Genomic DNA, 17,539 nt, shown 5'->3' with positions numbered 1-17,539 from the left:
CGTCGTGAGACACGAGCGGCAAGTGAGTCGTTGATGAAGGGCAGTTTGATGACTGACTTGAATTGGTTGTGTCTGCGCTTGCTGTCACGCTGCTGTTGTTGAGACGGGTGTGTATCTTGTCTCTTCCCCTTGGCTGCTCGTCGTGCTGCGTTTATCTCGGTGCGTGGATAGTCATTTCTCTCGAGCAACTCTTCAATTATGGACATGCTCCTGTCTTCCGCTTCCGGTGTTGACGAGTTACGGATAGCTCGAGAGAATTGGTTCGTTGCAACAGCTCTTTTACAGCTAGAGCAGCATAAAGATGATGTCGACATGCTTGGATTGACGGTTGCGGATGTACAGCTGATGTTGCAGTATGTTCTGTCAAACAACTACTTCGAGTTCAATAGTAAACAGTACCGTCAGAAGCGTGGAATTGCGATGGGGAACCATCTGGCACCTCCGCTGGCCATCCTCTTCATGGATGCGCTTGAACAGAAGGCCCTCTCGACAGCTACAGTGATGCCAGATCTCTACAAGCGATATATCGACGACTGCATACTACTGTGGAGACATGGCTGGAAAGGTTTAACAGCACTTCTAGATCACTTCAACGGACAGCACACTACTATCAAATTCACAATGGAACACTCGGTCAACGAAACTCAGTCAGTGAACTTCCTGGATCTAGCTCTGTCTGTGCGTGGAAACAGCATAGAGTGGGAGCTCTATGTTAAGCCTTCCCACAGTGGTGTCCACCTGTCTTATGAATCATGTCTCCCCTGGTCGTGTAAAAGAGCTGTTGCAACGAACCAATTCTCTCGAGCTATCCGTAACTCGTCAACACCGGAAGCGGAAGACAGGAGCATGTCTATAATTGAAGAGTTGCTCGAGAGAAATGACTATCCACGCACCGAGATAAACGCAGCACGACGAGCGGCCAAGGGGAAGAGACAAGATACACACCCGTCTCAACAACAGCAGCGTGACAGCAAGCGCAGACACAACCAATTCAAGTCAGTCATCAAACTGCCCTTCATCAACGACTCACTTGCCGCTCGTGTCTCACGACGTGTTCGAAAGTTCAGTCCGCATGTTCGTGTTGTCTTTGTGTCTGGTCCTTCTTTGAAGGATATGTTGGTCCGATCGTCGAGTGCTGTACGTGTGTGTCCCCGTGAGAAGCAGCGATCGGAGGTGAAGAGAGGGAGAGGTCGACCAATGGAGTGTCGTGCATGTGATGCGAGTATGGTGGATAATCAGTGTTTAGTCAAAGGTGTTGTCTATTGTATGTCTTGCACGTTGTGTGCGGAATTGTACGTTGGTGAGACCGAGCGGCCGGTGAGGGACCAATTCGCTGAGCACTACCGAGAGGCAAGGGCGATGGTGGCGAAGGCTCCCTGGGGCTTCCACTATCGTACCCAGCATCGAGAATCTTTAAAGTCTTCCAACTTTCTGCCCTTCCACCAGGCAAAGATTCTCGGCAGGGAGGCTTCGCTACCATCAAGGAAACTGCTTGAAGCTATCGAGATAAGGAAGCGCAAACCAGCAGTCAATTGCGATGATGGCTGGCGCCTAATTGACTGATTGGATGTCACCGGATCGTCACTGGAATCGACACCCATCTCCTCGAACTACCACTGGACTTTACCACCTGACACAGCACATACACATACTTTGCACATACACCGCTGTCATATACATAGATCGCCTTTAGCATTCCCACACTTGAAAGTGTTCTTGTACGTGCTGTGATAGTCTTACTAGTCTTCTTTCTTCTGTTTAGGTCACCTTACAGGTGATGATTGTAAACTTTAGTGTTAGTGTTAGTGTTAGTTTTCTTGCCAAATCAGTGTGTCTGTGTGTATGTGTGAGTTTTCTCATCTTTCGTTTTGTTTAGGTCACCTTACAAGTGATGATTGTTTAGTTTGCTGGCCTTGCCAATTGTGTCACCATGATGTGTTAGTTCTAGAACATTCATCTGCCTGCATTATTCGTCTTTATATTTCGTAATTTGGCCTCCCCTTCCTCAATGCCCTGATGATGCCCAATGGGCGAAATATTGGCAAAGTTATTTATTTGGTGCAGCTGAGAGCCTGTTGCCGGAATGGCGGTGTTTTCGAGTGCAAATAACAATAATAATAATAATAATGGATTTGCTCCACACACCGGAGCTCGCGCTATTCCGCCGACTTTACTTGACACTTGACTGACTCACGACTGCCATCCAGAGCACACGAGAAGTCCATCGAACCTTCGACTCGGCAAACCTGCAAGAAAGCACCACTCCCTGCTCAATACACAGTGTTTCGGGGAATTCACCCCTCATCAGTTGAGCTTGAGTAGGCTGAGGAAGATTGTGCCTGAAGAGCACCACTTATATAGTGCTCTCCAGGCACAAACATCACCAGGGAAACGGCTTGCGACTAGTTGGTTTGGAGGTGACAGCGTTGCGAATGACCGAGGGTCCTCGACGTCTGTCTCACCGTCCAGGAGCGACACTGACTCACGCTGCTATCTGGTGTTCACGAGGTGTTTGTCGCGCTGGAAGCGGAGCGTCTCTGTAAGTTTGTATCCCTGGTGATGTTTGTGCCTGGAGAGCACTATATAAGTGGTGCTCTTCAGGCACAATCTTCCTCAGCCTACTCAAGCTCAACTGATGAGGGGTGAATTCCCCGAAACACTGTGTATTGAGCAGGGAGTGGTGCTTTCTTGCAGGTTTGCAGAGTCGAAGGTTCGATGGACTTCTCGTGTGCTCTGGATGGCAGTCGTGAGTCAGTCAAGTGTCAAGTAAAGTCGGCGGAATAGCGCGAGCTCCGGTGTGGGGAGCAAACCCTTTCTTACAAATTATCGCCGAAGTCGCAACCAATACTTCGTACTTAATAATAATAATAATAATTTGAACGGCCTCTGCTGGGATGACGACTACACCATAGCTCAGTGGTTAGAGCATCGCTGGCTACAAGCGAGGGTCCCTGGTTTGAGTCCTGGTGGTGACAGTCAATTTTTTCTTCAGACTTTTCCCGTTTGTCTCTTTCCCTCAAACCAGTTAAAATAATAATAATAATAATAATAATAATAATAAAGGTTTGCTCCCCACACCGGAGCTCGCGCTATTCCGCCGACTTGACACTTGACTGACTTGACTTGCGAGCTCCGGTGTGGGGAGCAAACCTTTCTTACAAATCATCGCCGAAGTCGCAACCACTACTTAATAATAATAATAATAATAATAATAATAATAATGTCCTTTTCCGACTTTTCTATATTATTATAATTAAAGTGAACTTTGAATTTGCTAACTTCGAATAATTACCACAAATCCCACATATTTCTATGTAAGTGGAGTCCGTGGAACTCTAACACAGTAGAGAGGTTAGAAATACACATTTTTTTTTTACTTTTTTCAAAACTAGTGGTGAAACGAATATCAAAACCCAGTAGCCGAATATTCTTTGGCTTAACGAACGAACGAACGAATATTCTTTCGTTAACACGGATGACATCACACGCCCTCCTCTCAGTCATTTTATTGGATATTGTCACTATTATCAAGAGTATATAAAATGTACTCTTGCTATTATTAGGCATGACAAACGAAGGCGCATATTTTCCATCATTTCTAGGTCAATTTTCACCAAATCCCCAGCTGAAGTGAATGTTACACGCTAAAAACCCAGCTTGAGACGTGATTTTCGTTCGACAGCCATAACTCCATTCCAGGACCTCGGCTCGCGTTCGGGTTGCTTCGAGACGACAGCTGTGAGTATTCTAATGCCGATAGATCTTTCGATGAAGTGATTCGGTCAAGTATTCACGAAGTTATGGAGGTTTGAAGTTGCCCGGTAAACTCTGCATACCGGGTTAACGAATATTCGCCATGAGAAATATTTGTTCGAATGTGACAAACCGAACGAATATTCGAATATTCGGTATATTCGTTTCACCACTATTCAAAACACAACAAAATTCGACGGGTTCACGTACCGGGCAGGTCAAGAACAAGGAGTCGTACAACTCCCTGGTCAAGAACCACCTTTCCGCTTCCGTGGGACGCCACCAACCCATGATCAGGCATCAGATGCGGCTCCTAAACGGTGGGGGAGGATAGATCAGATCCACCAACCAGAGGCCAACGGCCTAAATCCCATTTGCCACATCCATGTTTTACTCATGCCAGGCCACCAGTTCCCAATTAACTGTGGGTCGCAGCACGGTTGGAAAAAAATCCTTCCGCTTCCAAGCAGGACTGCAGGCAGGCACAGCGGGTTGGTTTAAGACCATGATTGAGAAACTTTTTCCAAAGCACGGTGAAAATCTCAGGTTACATGTAAATTTTAGAGGTTTAAGTTACACGTGCGACGTGACGTGAAATATTGCCATGGCTAGATTCGGGTTGAGTTCGAACAGCAGAATTTTCTCAACATACAAATTTTAAATCTTACAACAAACTCGATAAAACTATGAATACTCACACAAATCCAATCGGGATGATCAAACAAAACTTCCGAAAACCCAAGTCACGTTACTACGCGTGGTACAGTCAACTCACGTATAACACGCCAAATTTTACGTGAATTTTTGAAATTTTGACGTAAAGTTCACGGACGTAAGACTTTTACGTAAAACTTTTAAAACCTCTCTAGTGCCTGCAGGCTGTTACTTTCACAACAAGGCTCAACTCGAGTGACAGGAACGCACACTAAACTTGCTGTAAGTTGCAGCCTGTGGGCACGGTGACCAGGTGACTGATATACGCATCAGCACGTGGCCGCGTACTCAACCGTGTTCGATCGAGAAAAGGAGTCGAACGCTGCATTGGAGGCCTTCAACGCCTGTCGACTTAACCCCTGGACAAACGGACAGGAGTGAGGTCGATTGGCATCGGCGAAACTGTCCGCCGGATCATCGGAAAGGCCATTTTGTCCATAATTGGCGAAGACATTCGCGAGGCCGCCGGCAGTCTCCAGCTTTGCGCAGGACACGAGAATGGCATCGAGGCGGCCATATATGCAATGAGGTCCGTATTCGACAGCCCAGATACGGAGGTATTCTACTAGCCGACGCTGCAAATGCCTTCAATGGCCTGAACAGGAAGGCCTGCCTCCACAATACCCACACATCTGCCCCTCGCTCGTGCCCCTCGTAATCAACACGTACCGTCATCAAGCGGCTCTTCACGTCGGCGGAGAGACCATCTTGTGTTGCAAAGGGCTCATACAAGGGGACCCGGTCGCAATGGCCATGTATGCGTTGGGGATTCTCCCTCTGATCAAGGCAATGGCGATCCCCAGAGTGGTTCAGGCTTGGTTTGCTGACCACTCGGGCGCCGGTGGGCGACTTCGTCGACTTCGGGTATGGTGGGACCACCTGCTGCAACTGGGCCCTAAATACGGTTACAACCCCGACGCCAGCAATAGCGCTTGGATCCATACAAAAACTGGATCCAAGTGGATCCAGTTTTTGAATTTTTGAAATTGTTGCTATGCTGTGACGTAGCACATTCAAGCCCGATTGGAGAGAAAATTTCAAATTCCCTTGAAAGTCGAAACGTTACAACCTGTAAGAGGAGATTGGGGGGGGGGGGGGGTAATACCAGCTGGGTGTACTATCATGCAGGTGTTAATTCCCAATAAACACTACGACATTGGTGTACATTCTATACATATCATGCATACTTACATTACTTTACCAGTATCAGGTGCAATAGAGACGTCTCTCCTTGCGTGCAAGAAAACATCTATCACCGACTCTCCAAGTTTTAGTGGTGTCATCCTTACAGTAAAGCTCTACATGACGCAGAGCCTCTTCACAAAACGGATTTTGACTCCCGGGCAGCTGGGCAGGGGCTACAGAGCAAAGCAAGCATAAAAGGCATAGGAAAAGTTGATGGCTTACTGAGGTACTGTAATAGGTTACTGCACGTTCGGTAACATTACTGTTGAGAAACTGAGAAATTAGAAAATATCCAGTACAAAAACTACTAGCGATAGTACACTACCAAGCGGACATACCCTACCCCCCTCCCGGGCCTGCAGTCTTATCATGACTGCTAAAATCCAGAGGTCATGACTTCGTAACATTCATAATGTACCAATGTAATGTACATGTACAGTCATGTAAACGGAGTTTTGCGGACTACCCGCCACTACCTCGTCCGCCCCCGGGGATACCTGCTGAAGGCTGATTCACTCGCATCTTCTGCTACATCATGTACTGTGTCAGTGTGAGAAAGAACTTTGAAGAAGACGAGTTCGAGCATACAATACCGTGACTGTATTGCCATGATTTCTTCGCTGCTTTTCATTGAAAACACAATCTGCATGACCTCGGAACCCTTTACCATGCAGACCACCAGCACTGATCAGGTGCATTGTATACAATTGTATAGCCTACATACTAGAACTGTGGTATACTCGTGTAGTTATGCTCCTACCTTCGAGAGGATGCCAAATTATGCTCCAAATTTTCAACCATCAAATTATGCCAATAATTATGCCGGCATAATCCGTCGGTGCCTACCCGGGGGAGGGGGGGGGAGTACAATTAGTACTAGTGACACTACTGTGGGAGAACTGGAGCTATCTAGTCTCTCTATCACCCCTCTTCGCTCAACACAACACACCAGCGCAAACGGCAGCCTCTTGGTGGAAATGTATGAATCACGAAAAATGCAAGTAGGAAAAGGAGAGAGAACAAGAAAAGAACAACAAGAACACAAAATCACCAGCACTTTGGCCAGGAAAAGACACGTCTAAAACATGGCGTCCAACATGGCCGCAGAGCAACCGATAGAGGCCCGTCGTGGCTGAAGCTGCTATTGCAGCGACAGCCAGCACGTCCAGCATCACAGGGAGTAGGGGGACACCATAGTCATAATAGTCATATCACAACAGAACAACAAGGACAATCAAGGCTTGTTTGCTGCTACTTTAAGTTTCATGCTTACGCAATCATCAGGCAACATGAAGATCGGGTGCCGACCATGCCGGTATATATGCCAGGAGAGGGTGGTATAAAAAGCTGTGTGAGACTGTGGGGGCTAGCGCAGTAGCGGTGATGTTTTAGGCAGGGGGCTGTGTGCAGAGTGTGTGGTTGTTGAAGGCAGGGGCTAGCAGTGCAGTGTGAGCGCGAAGTGTGTTGTTTCTTCGGTAGTCTAGTTGGTTGTGAGGTGACGTGTGACGTTGATGTTTATGCTGGTATAATACAGTCCACTCCACTTCTAGCGAACTGGCAGTGAACTCGCAGCGAACTTCGAGATAAAGCGAACCATTGTCCTTGTCCCTGTTTGAATCCATACAAAAGTGACCCTTTGTAACGGATTGCTTTCGTTTAAAACGAACCGTTTCTTGTAAGGCGGTATGATAGCCGAGTGCACTCATACCGCCATGGGCCACATGCCTGTCGTGATGTGTTGTGTGTATACTTGTGAGTGCATTCTGTTATAATGAACTTTCGCTATAAAGAACTACAGTGGTGTTCGCTATAATCAGGAGTCGACTGTATGTGGGACCATTTTGTACATGAAATGATTCTTTGCTGGACGTCCTCACCGTGCAGTGTGCACGCGTGGTAGCCCTCGGCGGATAATGCCGGCATAAAATTGGCAAATTTTTTTGGGTATGTGTCATGTAGGCCTCGACCAAATATGCTTGCGCATATTTCCGCATATTTTGTGAGACAGTTCTTAAGCGGGATTCACAGAAGCTTTTTTTGCGATGCAACACGCGATGCGACGCGATCTGCGATGGATGCGTGCGATGCGAACTCGCGAAATACCATTCACAGAAGAAGTCAGCGATGCGACAAAGTTTTGCTGATTTGGGTACGTCACCATGATATTCGCGCGGTTCGACACAACTTGTAAAAAATTATAGGCAACTCTTGAACCTTTGTACAACTTTGCTGTAGAAAAGGTCAAAATCGTGCACCAAATCGCTTGTCGCATCGCATCGCATCGCAAAAGTTGAGCCAAGCTCAACTTCTGCGATGGCCCAGTTGCGGCAGTTGCGTGGGGTGCGACATGGCTGCGATTTGGGGTTTTCCCGGTTTCGCGTCTGTTGCATCGCGTGGCGCATCGCAAAAAAGCTTCTGTGAATCCCGCTTTATATGGCATATTGGGCGACAAAGGGAATATTGGAATGAAGCCAGCATATAATTCAAATATTCTGAAGAAAATGAGGACAAAACATTCATATTATGGACAAAATGCGTTCAGAAATGCCTTTTATGGATGAATTTGGAACGGTCGAGGCGTTTGCTACATTTCCACATGGATGAACACTATCGCTACCGTTGCTGGGGACACACCCCACTGTGACCCAGCCATACTATTCCGCATGCGTTTTGATTTGCACCATAAGGATGATAGCCGTGAAGGCAATGAATATTCCAAGGTTGTAATTTTAGTGAAATGATCTACACTTTCTGCTTATGTCGAGCATATTTTGGCATATCTTTTTGCATATCTTGCTAAGCCTTTGGCATATTATGGACCTTTTCCCTGATATGCGACGAGCATAATAATATTATGCTTTTTTTTAGCGTATTTGGTCGAGGCCTAGTGTCATGCATGTATATGTGTGGTGTGTGGAAAAAAATGGAGCAGAATTCAAGGAAGTTCCTGCCATAAAGTTTGTGTGGTTCTGCCAATGTCACTGCTTAAACTGGCAATTATTCGAGCATTAACCCCTGGGCTACTCCGTGGTCGCGTGGAACTTGGGTGCTTAGACTCATACGGTGATAATTTCTTTTGGATAAAAAAATAGTGCACATTCGCATATGCAGGCTTCAAAAGGGCACATCCATTCACTGTCTTCAGGCGAATTTCCTCCACTGAGCCAAATTGATTGAGTAGAGAAATTCCATAAAAATGTGAATAAAAAGGTCGCCATTTTGTTTCCGGAGGAAGGGTTGTTCAACTTTCCTTTTTCGCAGATATCGAGTTTGATTGTAAAGGTAGATGAAAAGAAACCAGAGGAGTCCAGACTCCAGTTAAGGATTATCGTATACCAGTGTTTTACACCCTAGTTACTTGGTACCCTGCTCCACCGTTGTATCCTATATGACGTCCATGGGATCAAACGGAAGATGGACATTCGATTTTCGACTAAGCCCATCATCCAAAACGCCCATTGTACACTCCGCCGCCTCGTATCCACACCGCCAGAATTAGCAATCTCCTGTCCAAGCGCCTATGTCGCCAGACTGAAGGCGTCACTCGGATCAATGATCCAAATGCGTATGTTGTCCCTGCCACCAGGCGAGTCTCTGGTGACTGTCGGCCGCTCATTTCTGCTGTTAGATTATGGAACGCCTGCCCCAGGAGTTCAAGTCCCTCGCCTGTCATAGGTCATTCAAGAGACTTTTAAAGGTTTATTTTTATGGCTAGCCAGCATCTAGGCTTGGACTTGGAGTCGTCCTGCGAAATGACTCCCACTGTGTTTTTTTGTTTTCGTTATGTTTGACTTTTGTTCTTTTTCCTTTTTCCCTTGTACTTTTTTCTTTCTTTCTTTTTCCTTTCTCTTTTTTCTTTTTGAGTATTTGCAGTCTGTGTTTTCTCTCTTTCGTGGAGGCTTGCTTGTTGTATCCTTGGCTTTTGTCCGTTACTTTATCGACATCATAATATTGGGCACTATTGCCCGTTTGGTCTGCGATACAAAATAAAATTTCAACAACAACTTAGGCTAACACACAGCGTAGAGTAAAACAGCTTGTGTACTCACCACATTTCCCAACCTGCGTTCCACCGCTGCACACGGGCTGAAGACCACCAAATGTATCCCCAGGAATACATGTCACGGAACCTGTTTTTGATATGGAAGCAATCCGGTCTCCAGCACTGCGGTGACAGGCTGAGGAACAAGAGACAAAAAGAAAGAATATCTTGTCCATTTTTCATCCTACATGTCCAAGCACTCTGCACAGGCGTTGACTAGCTGCCCCCATGAGCAAGATTATCACAATGCAGCACGCGCGCTATAGTCTCGCTGGCCATATCTTTCGTTTGGCCCCAATTTCTCCTCCACAGCTAGCTGGCAGTGGATATGTACAGTCATGTACCTTCACTTGGCCAACGATGAAGGCACTAGTCTGAAGGCTTCAGCCGTTCAACGGTCGACCTAGTACCTCCGCCTCCGGCAATTATTTTGGTAACCTTCTCTTTCAGCACGGCCAGCATGGGCTTACTTATTAACTTATTGGCCCTTTCTTCTTTCTTAATTTTACACGGCGGTTTACTGGTACTTACGGATTTCGCACACGACGTGTTGACGGGTTGTTGTGGAACGGAGTGAGATACCAGTCGGGGCCGCGACAAATGCAATATTGCCGCCTGATCCCGGCCGAAGAGCATCTATCCAAACTGTCAGCCCCAAAGGGATCAGATCCGATATGCAGCCAATTGAGACTGCGTGCACACTGACAAGATGACCACCCTTGGTTTGGCATACCTGTTTTGCGCCTTGAAAAGTGAACTTTTCGCCAGTCAGCGTCCGTTTCAGGATGGTTGACCTTGAAGCGCAGTACTTGTAGCCAGTAAGACTTGCACCAGCTGTAAAAATGGAATAGAAATAACCGAGATGTATTAGCCACCAACTACAGGTATGTTGTTTCAAAGTCAGAACCGTCGTCATTTGAAAAGAAAACAGGGACTCCGACTTTTCACTACTTAGTAGAAGACTTCCATTCAAGCTGGTTTAGTCATGCTGGTGATAGTCAATTTTTTCCCCAGGCTCAGCTTCCCCTTTTCAACAAGCCTCAATTAAAAATTACGCGAAGCAAGGTCAGTCTTGCCCTGTACTTTAAATTAAGCACGCCGGGTACGCGGAAGAAGTTTAACTTGCAATGGATGAAGCTGAAAACGCAGAAGTGTCTACGGGACGTATATTGGTGAAAGCGATGAACGAAGAAACAATAGACATGTGGTGCATAATTGAGGTAGAGTATTGAGAATCCCATGAAACACGACTCGTTGATACAAGAATAATACAACATAGAAACCCCGCTCGACATTGGTCGTCTGCTCATGATCATCACGATGCATATGTGCTGCAGGCAGCCGACACCCTGAAACCCTATGCGATAGTTCGCTAGATCTTCTAAACGTGTGGGTGCGACAACGTTTGAAAATGAGCACACTCACTGTAGCTTGCGGGTTGATTTGCAATTGTGGAAGAAATTAAAGCGACCAGCAGGATGGCGGTTATCAGCACAATTGATACCTGGAGTACAGAAGCCGGAAAGTGAGAAGAATAGCCACCACACATCTAGTGCAATAACATGCCGTTTTCTGGCCTATCCTTAGCCTAGTTATATAGGCTTTGGGGCAGGCAGTAAGTGACATCTGGATCGACGACAGCCGCCATCATGACCATCAGGCATCAAAAGGTCCTCAACTGTTACTTGACACCATCACAACTGAACGCCTTCATAACGCTGCTGATACAAACACTAAATTGACGAAACCAAAACTTACGGCGTTCGGACGAGACATGTTGATGTTGATAAGGATTGAACTCAACTAAACTGATCTGACTCACTAACACGATCTTGGAATGATATTAGCACAAAGAAGACACATACCCATACAGGGCCAAAGGCACAGCAGCTTCTTATTTTTATTCTTTAGGCAGACCATCGAAAATCCCGCCAGAGCGCCCCTACCTCCGCGACGCTTCAGCCAAGTTCAGGTGGGGAGGGGCGGATGGGCGAGTCCTACTTGCCGCATTCAGTGCTACATGAAAAAGTACTCACCCTACGAGAACTGTTCGTGCATCTCGTACACCGACCAAAGGTCAAGACCTAGGAGTCGTACAGACCAGTCAAAACTCAAGGCGACACGCGATTTGCGACAGTTGCGAGAAGAAACTGCCTGTCGCGAGCTGTCGCAAGCTGTCGCAATGCACCTGTCGCAGAAGTTGAAGAAAGTTCAACTTTTGCGACATGCGACACGCAACATACACATTCAGGTCAATGAAAGCCCAGGTGACATTCGACGGGGCGCGACGGGACGCGACGTTGGATCGACGGGAAGGGACGGGACGGTCTGACGGCGTCCAATGTGGTGTTGCCGTTGCTGTTGTTGTTGGTCTGTTGTTGTTGTCGCTGTCGCTGTTGTTGTTGCCGTTGCTGTTGTTGTTGGTCATTTTGTAAGAGCTTGGACAGTTCACTTGTCCAGGCAATAAAGCAGTCTCTCTCTCTCTCTCTCTCTCTCTCTCTCTCTCTCTCTCTCTCTCTCTCTCTCTCTCTCTCTCTCTCTCTCTCTCTCTCTCTCTCTCTCTCTCTCTCTCTCTCTCTCTCTCTCTCTCTCTCTCTCTTTCTCTCTCTATCTACATATATCTATCTCTCCCCAGCTCTCATCATGCATGCGCCACACTCTCATGGAAATTTTTATTTTATTTTTTATTTTATAAGATTGCATGCTTCACACTCTCATGTAATATTTCTTTCCTTTCTTCGTCTTTTTGTGAGAGCTTGGACAATCCACTTGTCCAGGCAAGAAGGCAGCAATGCCTGTTCATTCTGGCGAAGTAAAATAAAATATACCAACCAACAATGTGAACACCAGGAACGGGAACGCAACCGTACTACCGTACAGATCGGAAAGCGACGGGAAGAGTTGGATCGATCCCACTTTTCATACCGTAGACGGGCGTAGACGGGGACGCAAGCGTACAAAACGGCTGCAATTCGAGTGTGAATAGGAGACGGCGTCGTGCGCCGACTACTCCCGATTCGTACTTGGAAATTTTTAGCATTTCGAACTCTGCGCTTCCCATGATAACTCACAGAATGGCCAGCACAACTCATCTCAGAACTACTACAAGTAGTACTCTCCCCATATGCCATGCACTTTAGTACGAGTACCGACGCTACCCCAGACCTGTCACATGCACCGGTACAAACACAAGGCCCAGCTGCACAGCTCTGAAATGTAGTCTTTGGCACCTATGATCAGGGGATGGCCCACGCCTGGTAAAAAAAACAAAAACAAAAAAAAACAATGAGAAGTTGTGTACAAATCGTGTACAGACTGAGGGTGCGTTTGGTTGGTACGATCTAGGACAGGATCGAACAGCTGGTGCACATGGAGCAGCCTCATGCCAACCAAACGCTACTCCAGAAACAGAGCACATTTTTTTGGAAAATGTGCCAAACTTGATGCATTCTTCAAAATGTGTATGGATCACCATGGTCACTTTGTACGGTACGACGAGTCCAACCCAAAAGCGTATGCACATGATCATTTGGGAACAAAATCGATGTTCCCGCCAGGTTTCACTGTGAAAAAGTGAAACTGCTCGGTCTGCTCCGGCCTCGAGGCCGGAGCAAGCAGAACATGTTCTGGCCGACCCAGAACAGGTGCAGTCCCAACCAAACGCGCTGTTCTGGTGAATCCTGTTCTAGTTCGTACCAACCAAACGCGCCCTAAACAGACTATGGATTCGAACATAACAGAGTGGAAAACCGGAATCCGAGAAAACGATAACATGCAAAATCATGAAAAAGTGGGGGGGGGGTACTGAAGCAGAACAGTAGCCAAACACACCACGGATAGTTACCGAAAGCACTCTGCAGCAGCAAGGACCACAGAAGCATCAGAGTCAATGACTCTCTGGCGGGCATCTTGAGACCGTGGCCTGCGGTGACCACGGAGGCTGGCATTGGAGGCACAGCACATTGTAGGAAATTCGTACGCAGGCTCCGCACGGCAGCCACCAAGGCCGCATGCACCTGGCCACGACAAACGTCCGCAAAAGCCAAACCACCGTAGGGAGGAGACATCGCGGTACACAGCACCGAACACACCCAAGAGTGCACCTGGACTCGTAGGACGACCCCGCGTGACGGTGCACTACATTGGAAATGTTGACCCGGACTGCGATGCGGATTCAATAGCTGAACACTGCAAGGCACAAGGTGTATCTGTAGTACCAAGAGTACATAACCATGGGTTATGTACTCTTGGTAGTACAAAGCGTCGTGTACACCTCCGTGCACTTTAGAGCAGCCTCTGCTCGTATTACAGTCTTGGTCACGGACGCCAAGAAGGTCGCGGAAGAATCGTTCTGGCCTGACGAAGTTGGCCGTACTGTAAGAGAGTGGCGATTTGGTACAGAGGCCTGGGCCACCAAACCCGTAAAAGCATAATGCCACACACCACCTACCGGTATTCACAACCCCTGAAACATTGCCACACCCGATGTTTTCTGCAACAACGAGCAACTGGAGGTGACGGCCACCGCAAAATACCTTGGTGTGATCGTCGACGACCAATTGTCATGGAGGCCACATGTCGACTATGTGTCACGTAGAACTGCACAAACCATAGGGCAATTGTGGAGACACGGGCGTTCACTAACGCTTAGAGCTCGACGGTCGTGGTACACCAGTATGGTAAACAGCCAGCTGTGTTATGCTTCAGCAGCATTCTACCCAAGCCTTACAGCTCAGCTTCTCGACCGTTTGGGGAAGATCAACAAGGCTGGAGTCAGAGCTGTGTTTCAGCTCCCTCGTCAAACACCGACCGCACCTCTTATTTCTAGATTAAATGTTTCCCCACTCGGATCCACCATTTTAAGCTCAAGATTGTTGTTTTTGTCCATAGATGTCTTGCCTCCCATGCAAGCATGCTATTTTCGCCTTTCTTTCTGTTGATCGCTGAACCTGGTCTTGAGCAAAGCACACGCCGTGTTACACGTGGCCAGGTCTCACGTCTTCTCCAAATTCCATTCGTTCGTGGACCAGCATCTCGAGCGTCCATGCAATTCGTGGGCAGCGTGTATTGGAACAGGCTTCCGGCAAATATTCGTTGCCATGAAGATAGTTTCAAAGCCCTGCTGTGCCCAGATGTTCTTGACACGCTTTCTCTGTCTTGACTCATTCGTCAGACATGTGCATTTTGATCTTTTGGTTTGGTCTCTAATCGACAAACTGACTTTTCTCCTCAAATACCTCAACTTCTCTATTTCTATTTCATACATCTGCTTCGTTTATTCCTTACTCTTTTCTTTCTATCTTTTTCTTTTCTTTCCCTTGTCATCTAATCACTGTCACTCACATACAAATACCGTCATAAAATATAAAACACAAGATTTTCTCATCTTTTTCTATTTCTTGTTTTTCATTAGCTTTAGCATGTCATTCACATTCTTCATCATTTGTGAGAACTAGACCTGGTCTAGTGAGAAGGCATTTTACTGCCTGTAATTCTGGTGAAGTAAAATAAAGTAACAATAACAACAACCCGCATGCTCCTGTGGTCACCCCTTCGTCCCCAAATCCTCCAACCCCAGCACTCTACTCTACAATTCATCCTAATATTAGGCTCGGCACAGTTAACACTTCCAGCTGGCTCAAAAGGTCTGACGAAATTAAGAATCTATTCTCCACCTCTCAACTGGACATACTGGGTGTTACTGAAACCTGGCTCACCGCTGCTATTCTCAGCTGCCTACTTGTACCTTCAGCTGACCATGCTGTCATACGAAATTACCGACACAGCGACAACCTACGCCATGGCGGCGGAGTGGCATTTCTTGTACATCCATCAATATCACATACACATCGCCCGGACCTTCAACCTCGTGACCAGACTATTGAAATAGTATGCATTGAACTCCATCATCGCCCTACTCCCACCTTTGTGTTTTGCTGTTACCGCCCACCTTGGCAATCACCAGCCCAGTTCTGCGACTCATTCCGTACATGTATCCGATCAATACCTTGTCCACAGGCTTCCATATTAGTTGTGGGTGATTTCAACGCTCGTCTATCCAGATGGCTGACACCCGATCCCGACACACCTGCTGGTTTATACATGTCTGACAACCTTGATAATCTTGGCCTATCCCTAGTTGTAGACCAGCAGGCAACCCGCTATTCTCCTGGCGGCAATACATCTTCTCTTCTTGACTTAGTTATAACCAATGTTCCGTTTAAACTCTCGCATCTCACCATTCTCCCGCCCGTGTCGGGCCACTGTCCTGTTGTTTTCGATTTCGCTGTCCCTAAGCTCCCAACAACGCCAAACCCTCAATCCTCGTCTCCATGTCTATCCACTCGGCTTGACTTCGACCATACTGACTGGCAAGAACTTAACGACCACTTGTGGAAGCTGCCCCTCCTAGATACGATCCGAAATGCGCAAACAGTAGACGATGCCTGGTCTTCCTGGTGCACCATGTTGGAAGACGCAGTGTTCTCGTTCGTGCCAGTTATCCGGAGGCGAGTGTTCCCAACGAACAAACGCTGGTTCGCAGCCACTCATCATCGGCAACGGCAATGAAGGGACCGTCTCTTTTCGAAGGCTAAGCGTCTAGGAACCACGGAAGTTTGAACTTTGTACAGACTTGCTCGCAACCGTCTCAACTCTGCGATTCGCAAAGCCAAGCGCCACTTCCACGAAAAGATGGCGAGAGACCTGCAAAACCACCGTGGGTCCTACTCATGGTGGCGAAAAGCGAAACTCCTTTGCAACATCAATCGCCCGACCTCTGCTATCCCCGACCTCCAGGAAGACAACCAGATCAAGCCAGTGACTAGCAGTGCAGACAAGGCCGCCCTCCTCGCTAGGAAGTTTGCCAGTTACAGCCAGGCTCCCTTATCACAGCCTGATCTGCACTCTGCCATCTCGCTACCGACTTTCACCGAGAAATTTTCCATTCAGCCCTTCTCTGCCCAATCCGTATTCGATAGTTTACATAGACTGTCCACATATCGCTCTACTGCTGGTAAGTTGTGTAACCGAATTCTCAAAGAAACTGCTGAAGCTACTTCCCAATCCCTCGCAGTCCTCTTCAACCGCTGTTTACTCGCCAAAACACAGCCTCGCGAATGGAAATCTGCCATTGTGGTACCCATCTTTAAAGGCAAAGGTTGCCCCGCCGAACCGAGCAACTACCGCCCAATATTTCTGGTAAATGGAATCGCTAAGGTGTATGAGTCAATTGTCAGTCGCCAGTTCTATTCGTTTGTTGAGAAACATAAGCTTATTAGTGAAAACCAATTCGGATTCTGCAGTCGATGCGCCAGATTTGAAAAATCACGTCGGAACACAGAGTTCTATTTTTCAGATGCACCCTTTTTGGGCACTTTTCTCAAGGCATTCTCAACATACGATCGTTTTCATGTATGTACGTGCTGGCCAGTCTCACGCTTTCTCGGAGTTATTCGTCACACTCGAGGATTCAGTAGTCGCCTTTCACCTTTTTCTGTTATGAGTTCTTCAAGAACGACGAAATTCTGTAGTTTGGTGTCGCTACACGTCGGTTTGTCTCTTTTCCTTTTTTCGTCGAAATTTCGTCGCCCGACCTATAATTTCGTGCCACCGAATTAACCAGGCATTTCGCTGCTTCTATGCTGGACGTATCGAAAGAGTAAGTCTTTGTGACATTGGAGCGGAAGTTATGTTCTGGCCGAAAAAAGGGCATGCCTCTGGTGACGTGATTTCTAACTAGTGTTTTTACGTATATTTTCCATGCATGTGTGCACAGATGTCAGCGGCAGGAAGACCCAGCAATGCCACAACTGGCACAAGCATACATACTTGACGACCATGTGG

At 47.2% G+C, this 17,539-nt stretch overlaps 1 protein-coding gene across 1 annotated transcript; it reads left to right on the top strand.

Annotated features, from left to right (window-relative positions):
• The first annotated feature begins 204 nt into the window (after positions 1 to 204).
• LOC135813539 (uncharacterized) lies at positions 205 to 1,563 on the top strand. Its single transcript, XM_065326630.1, has one exon. It carries the CDS (start codon positions 205 to 207, stop codon positions 1,561 to 1,563), a length of 1,359 nt encoding a protein of 452 aa, XP_065182702.1.
• The last annotated feature ends 15,976 nt before the right edge of the window (positions 1,564 to 17,539 follow it).

The sequence above is a fragment of the Sycon ciliatum genome, chromosome 4, assembly GCF_964019385.1.
Source record: "Sycon ciliatum chromosome 4, ocSycCili1.1, whole genome shotgun sequence".
NCBI classification, from domain to species: Eukaryota; Metazoa; Porifera; class Calcarea; order Leucosolenida; family Sycettidae; genus Sycon; species Sycon ciliatum.
This window is presented reverse-complemented; position numbering and strand designations above follow the sequence as displayed.

Bases quoted from the DNA above. Each gene is read 5' to 3' on its own strand.
- LOC135813539 (XM_065326630.1), top strand. From the start codon at position 205: ATGCTCCTGTCTTCCGCTTCCGGTGTTGACGAGTTACGGATAGCTCGA.